The sequence below is a fragment of the Thalia democratica genome, chromosome 2 (assembly GCF_965202585.1).
Source record: "Thalia democratica chromosome 2, ktThaDemo2.hap1.1, whole genome shotgun sequence".
Taxonomy (NCBI): Eukaryota; Metazoa; Chordata; class Thaliacea; order Salpida; family Salpidae; genus Thalia; species Thalia democratica.
The window spans coordinates 45,577,845-45,588,543 of record NC_139166.1 but is presented as its reverse complement, the minus strand read 5'-3'; the positions used below and the strand labels follow the sequence as shown (position 1 = coordinate 45,588,543).

At 26.5% G+C, this 10,699-nt stretch overlaps 1 protein-coding gene across 1 annotated transcript; it reads left to right on the top strand.

The window, feature by feature from the left end:
- The first annotated feature begins 383 nt into the window (after nt 1-383).
- On the top strand, nt 384-1,217 carry LOC145828613 (pecanex-like protein 4). The gene is made up of 2 exons (XM_082936370.1): nt 384-545; nt 957-1,217. Exons 1-2 carry the CDS (start codon nt 384-386, stop codon nt 1,215-1,217), a joined length of 423 nt encoding a protein of 140 aa, XP_082792496.1.
- The last annotated feature ends 9,482 nt before the right edge of the window (nt 1,218-10,699 follow it).

Here is a 10,699-nt window from a genome sequence, read left to right as displayed (position 1 = left end):
TTTTTTTACTTAAACTTTTGTTTTAAATATACTGTCGTATCAAATATATCTTCTTTTTGTAATGACTTTTCTGAGGTAAATAAAACTAACTTTAAAAATATTTTCTATATTAACGCTTAACTAAATATTGCAAGTTCTTTCGCATTACCGTAAGACTAATAAGGGGTTTTTATTGATTTATCAACCTATATTGTTGATGTCTATATGAAATTAACTTATAAATTTAACTCTGTTATACGTTTTTAAAATAAATAATTTTCGAAACATTGCAATGCTTTATATATATTATTCATATAAACCATTGTAAACGCAGTATGAATTTGTCTCAACTAGTTACTTGTTCTGACAGGTATTCGCTAAAGCTAATGTACGATCGAGTTATAATGGCTTCTGATGACAGTCCAAAAGTTGAAGATGTTCTTCTTGATCTGGAAGAATATGATAAGGTCGACAATCACGTTGGCATTATGACGTCACAGGATTGGTGTGATCACATCAGACGTGGAACCAGTCAATTATTTACCGTTTATTTTGACAAACACTTGGTAAATAACAGTTAATGTTTTGTTAGGTTCTTCTTTTTTTCTTTCATTAGAATTTTTATCATTTGTATGAATTTGTTTTAAAGTCTATGAATTATCTTTTTGGAGTCTAAAATATAATTGAAAATAAAATTGTTACATATTTTTAATTTAAGCAATAGTAAAAAATTTATTATATTGTCCGCTAATGTAGCTGTTATAAATTTACTTTAACCTGTTTAAAAGAACAGTAAAAACTTACATGTATTTTTACTATTAAATTTTTAATTAATTAAAAACTATATGGTAAATGTTTTACCTTTATATTAAACAAAACATAATACATTATGTACATTCAGTTTTCTAAAACTCATACATGACTTATTTTATAGGGTAGCTTAACATTATATTACATATTATATTTATATATCACAGAACGAGTACAAAGCCCGAATCTTGTTGCGTCACAACAAGGTGGAAACCAGCATCGCCAGCGTCAGCTCGAGCGTGGTGCGCTCCATCTGGGCCAATTTGAACTTCGAGCTCTTGTACGCCACTAACGACGACGAAGAGAGACTGAGCATTCAGGCGCATCCGGTATTATTCAGGAATATTTTGACTCAGTGCGCCGACCAGCCGTTGGGGTATCACATCTACCAATCTCCAATTACAACAGTTTCGACTGTTTCACGATGACCTGATCTATTAAATGAAGATTATGTTATTAATGATAGATAAATTGAAGCATAATGTAGTTTTGACCATTTTCTCAGGTATTTCAAGCAGATAACTTGATTTGCTTAGGATCTCCTGAATTTACATAACATTAACATTTAAATTTACTAATGACTCAAAATTTACTTTCTGTTAGATCTTTTTTATTTACTAGCTGCATATAAAGATAGTACTTAAGTTTATTTTTGTTATATTAGGTATTGACTGTTTTTTTTTTACTTGGTTTAAAGTAGTTAAGTTTAAATTTTTTATAGGTTTTTTTAGTTAAAGATGAATACAGAACAATAAGATTCAATTTAAATTTATAATATGTCTTTATTAAATGTTTTCATTGTGAATGTGAAATTTCGAAACTTGTTATTTTAAATAAGACTTTTAAAAACCTCATTAACTTAAAAGTGTTTTTAACTTTTAAAATTTAACACTACCAGAAACAAAATATCACTGTTTTAAATTTAAGTTGTTAAGCTCTATTTTAAATTATTAAGAAGCCATCGAATTTTAAAAAAGGTTAAAAGAAACTGTTTTATTATTTTCATGATTAAGAAAAATTTTACTTAAAATAACTCTACAAATATTAACCAAGTTTGAATAAATATATTTTATTATAAATCACTGTGATATGCGAAACTTCTGTACATGAGATTGAAGAAATAACTGTTTTTAAAGCTTATAGAAGTTTTTTTTTTTCGTTTTTAGTTTCAATAAAAAAAAATAACTATAAAAAAAATGCTTATCTGATAAAAATAAACTAAAATACAAATTTATACGATTTTTACTAAATAATTGTTTCAACACTAAATTAGATTCGTAAAATATAGTTCATTACTGCATGTATATGATAACTTTTTTACTAATTTGGTTTAAATTAGTACCAAAAAGTTATAAAGTTCAAGTTGAATTCAAAGTTTAAAATTGTAAAAAAATAGACTATTTTAGTAAAAACTTTCAATAACTTAATTTCATATACAAAAGTAGTTTCTTAATGAAATTTTTGTCTCAATTTTAATTTTATTACGTTTTTAATAACTTCCATAAGTTTTTTTTTCTAATTATACAATTTTTACTGAATTATATAAAGAATAAAACACCGTAAGAAAAAAAATCTTGTTTGTCTTCAATTACTTAGTTTTGTTTGACAGTTATCGTATCTTGTATTTATAAAAATACTATCTATGTAATTGTGATTATGTATTATACTAAAATATTTTTTACAACAGTTTTGTTATGAAGTTAGTTATTATAAAAAAAAGAATTATAATATTTTTGTACTACATATATGACATGATTCATTCAAAAACATTAAGATTTTCATGTAAAATGACTAATTCTTAGCTGTACAGATCTAAAAGTAGAGTTGACTGTGTTTTTGACATTCTTTTCAAGAGCTGTGCTTCTTTACCTAAATATGGCAGTCTTAAGTATATAGGGCATTGCATAGTTAGTCATTTTACAAGAAAACCTTTGAATGGAATTTATAAGAATCTTACTGCCAACTTGGAAAAAAGTAAAGTAATTTATAAGTTCAAATGCCACTGTGATAGTGTGTATATCGGCAGAACGTCCTATATGATACCTACAAATTAAGTCTTTAATAAGAAAATTAATGATGAAAATATTAAAAGTTAAGTAAAAATTCTATCTTTTCTTTACTGTAGTTAAATCATTATAAAAACCCAGAAGTATTGTTATTGATACTGAAAGTAAGAATTATGATAACTAAAGAAATTAAATTGCATGGGTAACTTTTTTTTCAAAATTAGAGACTCATTCATTAAAGTCTGCAAAAATAACCACTTTTTTAAAAGAGCCCTGCCTCAGCATTAAACCCCAGCATATGTTGACTTTTGTTTTAGAGACAAATATTATTATGCTATATTATTTTAAAGACAAAATATATACATCAGTGCTTTAAAACTAAATAAAAATTACTGCTGTACTTCTAATAACAAGAAAGACATCCCATGCTGAATAGTTTACTTTAAAAAATTATCAAATCAAAAACTGAAACTAACCTAAAATATTCGAACTGCGTATGTTTGATTTCGTTGCTACATTTGGCCTGTTGGTCACAATTTGCCGACGTCTTGTAAATCATTTAAACCCAAGTAACAGCATTTCTAATAAGTTTGAAATCTTTAATAAGAAAATAAGGAGTTTTCAAATATCTGAGAAAATTGACTTCAATTATTCATAAGTTTGTATTTAAAATTATTTAAAAAGTGAATATATCTCAAAATTTCATAATTTTTCTATTCTTAAAAAAACTCATAAAAAGTTTAAGCTTGAAGCCTTTGTTTAAGAACCAACCGTTTTTTTCTACAAAATAAAATTGACGTCCATATGGCCAAACTGATAACCTAAACTACGGTTATCAATATTTGAGTATGATGAAAGTTTATCTTATTCATAATTGATACCTTTTTTAGTTCAAATTAACACTTTAAGATGAGTCATTTTTAAACTTAGTACTTTTAAGAATATAAAATCAGTAATTGTGCACTTTAGTTTCAAATGTTAAAAACAAGTCCAAAAACATTAACTATTTGTTTTCATGTTTTTAATCTTTGTTTCTAACACTCTACTTACAGCGAGGACCACGTGAAGGAAATAATAACAATTGAAAAATTGTTTAAGTTAGTTGATGCATACTTAGTAATTTTCAGTTGTTATTAAGTGTGCACTTTTTACAGCTTTAAAATACCTTACTAGTATTTCAAAATTGTAAACCTCACCACCTGAATTTACCTGAGTTTACCTGAGTTAAATAATTAACCTGAAACTAACATTAAATGATATTACTTAAAAAACCTTAAATTTTTAAACCTGAAACTAATTTTAAACGATATGAGTTTAAAAAAAGATAATTGTAAAAGTTTTAATAAGCTAACTTTTTATAACCTGACACTAACATTAAAAAGTATTTTACTAGGTGGACCTCCCCTATGCCTTTCATTAGTATTACTTTTACCATAAATAACCAAACGAATAAATTTTTAATTTAAAAACTGATTTTTCATTGTAACCCTCTATAAAACAATCAACGATAATAAACTTAACTCTAGCTAAACTTTATGAAACAAAGATTTAATGAAAAATTGATAAATAATAAAACGTATATAACAAATAAAAAAATATTATAAATATTTCACTCAAACCAGAAATAAAATATTTAACATGTTTTCAGAGCATTAAATAAAACATTTCATACAAATAATAAAGAATATTTAAAATAAATTATAAAACACTAGTTTGAAGGATTTTTTTTCAGAGTTATAGAAAGTTAGTTGAGTTGTTTAACAGAATTATTTGAGCGATAGCTAAAGGTTTAAGCTGTCTTGGTTGTTTTAAAACTTAAGTGATATTAAGCAAACTTTGAATATCAAAAAAAAGGGAGTTAGTCTTTTTAGACAAAAGCAATTTTGTTCTGATTGGCTGAAAAAACAGAGTTTTCAATCTACCCTGATGGAAGTTCTTATTCTAATAGCATAAAAAATGGTTATCTAAAACAAATTAAAGTATTTAACAAAAGTATATGCTTTGTTTAAGCAAATAAAATTGATAAACCAAGTGAAAAAATAATGTTTTATTTATGCTAAAAACTTCTTACAACAACTACTTACCTTTAACCATACTAAATTTTTTAAAAAGCTTCTTTTTTTTTGAACAAAAGACTAGAGTTTAATGTATAAAAAGATACTAAAAAACAAATAACTTAGCTAAATTAGTTTTTTTTAAATAAATTATAATTCAAAAATAAAACTTTACTAATTACAAATTTTGTTATTAAGTTTATCAAGTGAAATATGAATACTAAAAACTTGCTTTAACTAACTTGTTTTTTCTGAACCAGATCTTAGACTCAAATTTTCGCTTGCGAGAATTGGTCAGAGGAATGAATCCGATTAATTTTGTCGAGGATTTCTGGTCTTTGACCAAATTTGCTTTAGTGTTGTCCATAAACCTTTTCAAGCTCTTTTCGTATTTTGCATCGATAGGTTTTGTAGAAGCTTGTCTGGCACTTGCCTGGGAATTGAATTTATTTTCAACGGCACGCTTTTTATCAGCTCTTTCTCCTAACCACTCACATTTTCGTTTTCGTGGGTTGAAACACCTTAGCCTCGTTTTTTTCCGGCAAGTGAAATCGGGCTTGTTTGAATTTTGATCGCTTGTATATTTTGTCATCTGTTTGTTCAGATTGTTCTGTTCTAAGAAGAAACGACGTTTTTTGTAAGCTCTTTGCCGGTCTACTTGCTCGGAACTTTGTTTGTCAGATGGCAACTGAAAGTGTTTGTAAGCCAGCTGCCTTTTCAATGTAGCGGAAGCCTTCAAATTGTTGAAATCTTTGCTTCTGTTGGTATTGAAATTTCTAAACCCAGTCTTGCTGGCAACGAAATCCCGAAGATTCTTTTTGCTCCTTTTAAAACCGCAAATGTTACGCTTTGCAACAATTGGAGTTTTTGAAGAAACCGCTTCTTTTTGCTCAGCTTTGATGTTCCCTGCTTTCTCGGGTTTTAAGTAGTTTGAGACCCGCGTCTTTTGTGTGGTGCTCGCGCATGGCTTGATAAGTTCCGCGTCTGAAAGGAACCTGCTCTCTTTCGTCTTTATCTCCGGGTCGCACCCGTAATCCGTCCTGCAAAGCCGCGACACCTCCGCCTGCTCTCTTTCCTTCATCATTAGCATCTTCTCCATGCTCGCCTTCGACCACGGCTTTAAAATTTCGTCCATGGTAAACATAATCTCATCAGACTTGATTTTTTCGTTTTCAATATTTTCCTTGGCTTCATCGTTTTGAAGAGCTGACGGGAGAGTAACCTTCCACTCGCACCTTCTTTCAAACTGTTTTAAGAGCTCCTCTTCGTTCGCACAGTCAACAATTGGGCCTTCGAAACGATAGAACCTAAGAACAAGCTTTTCACGATCTTCAAGTCCCTCCTGAGGAAGTTCTTCGACTTTAGGAACTTTTCTAGATTCGCCGATCGACCCAATTGTCTCGTCCATTCGTTTCATGATTTGATCCAGAAAATCCGAAGACTTTTGACCACTTGACATATTCATTTTAATAATTGCAATGAAAGTATAAAAACACTTGTTACAGTTTGCTTTTATGTTTTTCGTTTCAAATTGTTTTTTGGATATCAATTTGGTGCAAACGTCATAAAGGATGTTTAGAATGCTTAGATACAAGTTTAAGCAATAAGTTCATATTTGTATGATTTTTTATATATACATCAGAGATCGACAGTCTTTTATAAGTCGCTGGCCAATTTTGTTAGAAAAAGTTGTTTGCGGGTTGCACTGTATAGAAAAAAGTCTTCCAACGGCTGCAGTTGTTTTAAAATAATAGTATATATCAGTGACATATTAATTTTTTAATCAAAAATGTAGTAAAATAAGTATTAATATAACACTAGTATTTAATACTTGTTAAGTTAAAAGCTTTAATGTTTTTACCAAAAAATCCTTTTTTATTAGTTTTAAAAATTATTTTTCTAGTAGAAATGTACAAATTTGGTACCAGATTTATGCTGAGAGGGCCGCAGTTTACTGACCCATGGTCTAAGTATTTATTTATTTTTATTAGAGTTATTGTTTCCATAAAATATTGAGTAAATAATAAAATATTGGTTTTTGTAAACTTGAATAAAAAAAATATTTATATTCAATGAATGTGTTTGAAATAGTCCAGAGTCTACTGTAGCTTTAAAGCTGGAATTTTTGAATAGTTTAAATAAACTTTTTACCGTTTATTTTGACAAACACTTGGTAAATAACAGTTAATGTTTTGTTAGGTTCTTCTTTTTTTCTTTCATTAGAATTTTTATCATTTGTATGAATTTGTTTTAAAGTCTATGAATTATCTTTTTGGAGTCTAAAATATAATTGAAAATAAAATTGTTACATATTTTTAATTTAAGCAATAGTAAAAAATTTATTATATTGTCCGCTAATGTAGCTGTTATAAATTTACTTTAACCTGTTTAAAAGAACAGTAAAAACTTACATGTATTTTTACTATTGAATTTTTAATTAATTAAAAACTATATGGTAAATGTTTTACCTTTATATTAAACAAAACATAATACATTATGTACATTCAGTTTTCTAAAACTCATACATGACTTATTTTATAGGGTAGCTTAACATTATATTACATATTATATTTATATATCACAGAACGAGTACAAAACCCGAACCTTGTTGCGTCACAACAAGGTGGAAACCAGCATCGCCAGCGTCAGCTCGAGCGTGGTGCGCTCCATCTGGGCCAATTTGAACTTCGAGCTCTTGTACGCCACTAACGACGACGAAGAGAGACTGAGCATTCAGGCGCATCCGGTATTATTCAGGAATATTTTGACTCAGTGCGCCGACCAGCCGTTGGGGTATCACATCTACCAATCTCCAATTACAACAGTTTCGACTGTTTCACGATGACCTGATCTATTAAATGAAGATTATGTTATTAATGATAGATAAATTGAAGCATAATGTAGATTTGACCATTTTCTCAGGTATTTCAAGCAGATAACTTGATTTGCTTAAGATCTCCTGAATTTACATAACATTAACATTTAAATTTACTAATGACTCAAAATTTACTTTCTGTTAGATCTTTTTTATTTACTAGCTGCATATAAAGATAGTACTTAAGTTTATTTTTGTTATATTAGGTATTGACTGTTTTTTTTTACTTGGTTTAAAGTAGTTAAGTTTAAGTTTTTTATAGGTTTTTTAGTTAAAGATGAATACATGACAATAAGATTTAATTTAAATGTATAATATGTCTCTATAAAAGTTTTTCATTGTGAATGTTAAACTTCGAAACTTAGTTACTTTAAATTAAACTATTAACAAACCTCGTTAACATAAAAGTGTTTTTAACTTTTAAAATTCAACACTATTACAAACAAAATATCACTGTTTTAAATTTAAGTTGTTAAGCTCTATTTTAAATTGTTAAGAAGCCATCGAATTTAAAAAAAGGTTAAAAGAAACTGTTTTATTATTTTCATGGTTAAGAAAAATTTTACTTAAAATAATTCTACAAATATTAACCAAGTTTGAATAAATATATTTTATTATAAATCACTGTGATATGCGAAACTTCTGTACATGAGATTGAAGAAATAACTGTTTTTAAAGCTTATAGAAGTTTTTTTTTTTCGTTTTTAGTTTCAATAAAAAAAAAAGCTATAACAAAAATGTTCTATTTGATAAAAATAAACTAAAATAGAAATTTATATGTTTTTTACTAAATAATTGTTTCAACACTAATATTAGATACGTAAAAATTTAATTCATTACTGCATGTGTATGATAACTTTTTTACTAAGTTGGTTTAAATTAGTACCAAAAAGTTATATAGTTCAAGTTAAATTTAAAATTTAGAACTGTATAAAAATAAACTATTTTAGTAAACACTTTGAATAACTTAACTCATATACAAAAGTAGTTTCTGAATAAAATTTTTGTCTCAATTTTAATTTTATTATGTTTTTATTAACTTCCATAACTTTTTTTTTTAGTTATACATTTTACTGAACTACAAAACGATATACATCATTAGAAAAAAAATAGTTTGTCTTCAATTACTTAGTTTTGTTTGACAATTGTTGTGTCCTGTTTTTACAAACATATTTCAAAATATTCTTGTGTTTGGTTGTCATAATATAAAAATTTTTAAATGTATACAAATATTAACTCTGTGCTTAAGGTTATCATGGTAACTATGATCTGGTGTGAAATTACTATTTGTATTTATTAACAAAGTGTGTTGTATGATACAAACTAAATTTTGAGGGTTTTAAAACTTAAAATTATAAAGTATGATTCGAAAATTTTGAAATATAAGATTATACTCATGTATATTTTAAAAACAGAACATATATTATTTTTTTAAATAGTTTAATTTTGAAATATTCCTTTATATGTTGCTTTATCAACTAATTTTAACAAACATTTCACTAGATGTAAAGATATTTATTTAATATACAATTTAACAGGTGATAATATTGAAATCTCTTTTTGCTTGAAACTAAAGTTGCATTTAGTCAAGGGTTTCTCAAAGAGAGCGATATTGCTTTTGTATTGCCGATTTCAAAAGGTTGGTGGGTGATAACCATAACAAATACTATAAACGGGCAAAAAAAAGGGCGATTTGAAATTAGTTTCTAGGTCAAGAATGATTTTTTCTACAATTCTGTTATTATGCTTGAAAAAAAAGAAATACATTTTAACGTTTAATTAACAAACTTAATTTGTATAACAAAAATATATATCAGCTATTTGAATATAAATTAGGTTATAAAATATTCTACTATTGTATTCTTTAATATATTAAATCCAACTTAAGTGCTCATTTTTATTTTATGAAATTACTTAGTTATTTTTATGTGCTTTGATTATTATTTTATATTAAGCGATTTAATAATTAATATTTTTATTATTAGAATGCCTAATTCATCTGACTACTCATACTAACAAGTGGCTTTAAAAAAAAAATTGATTAACTATGCTAAATAGATTATCCATTAAATTTTATTTTTAATAACTTGAATTAAATTATTCTTTATGTAACAAAATGAAATGCAATTATTTTTAGTTATGTTCTAAATATTTGATAAAAAATTGATTTAAGTTTATGAAATTAGCTAAAGAAAAAAATATTTTTTTTCAGTTTCCAAATTATACTACATGAAACTAGAAATCTATCGTATCCGACATTTTATACCTAAATCTGGCTCCAATTAGTTAAAAAATCAATCGATATTTTATAGAACCAAAACGTCTATACTTTAAAAAACAATTCTCAGTAAATCTGTCAAGCATAAACAAATATACAGTATTAGAAACTTTTATAGTTAATGTATATTAAAAAGATTTATAAATATTTTATACTAGAAGAACTAAAAAATACATTTAAGGACCAATTTAAAGGTAAAATTTTAACAAGCCTTTTATTGACGTATATTTTCCATAATTAGATCAATAAAAACATGCTAATTAATTAATATCAAGTATGTGTCATTCATTTTATGACACACTAACGCTTGTTTTTGTACTGTTTTAAAGTTTGATGAATTTGTTACTTTTGAGTTAATATAAATTCGTAGGATAAATATTTTTTTATGGTACGGCTAGAAAACTTTTTTACTTAGCTTGGCTAATTACTTTGCTGATTAAATGTAAAAGCCTTTTGTACATAACGGCTTAAATTTAATAGACATAGACTTTTGCCACTTGCTTTACTTTTTATTAACTATAAAAAAACCTTTTTGAACCAAATTATTAAAAAACAACCATCAAGTTATTACCATAGTTTACTCTAAATTTAATTGTTATTATACTTCTAAAATTATATTTAATAACTGTTTTCAATTTACTTTTTTAGTTAGAACTCAATAGTTGCAGACCGAATCCTACCCTCAGACCGTTTATTA

Coding starts and splice junctions, on each gene's coding strand:
- LOC145828613 (XM_082936370.1), top strand. CDS start 384: ATGGCTTCTGATGACAGTCCAAAAGTTGAAGATGTTCTTCTTGATCTG. Junction 546..956: donor TTTATTTTGACAAACACTTG/GTAAATAACAGT, acceptor TATATATCACAG/AACGAGTACAAAGCCCGAAT.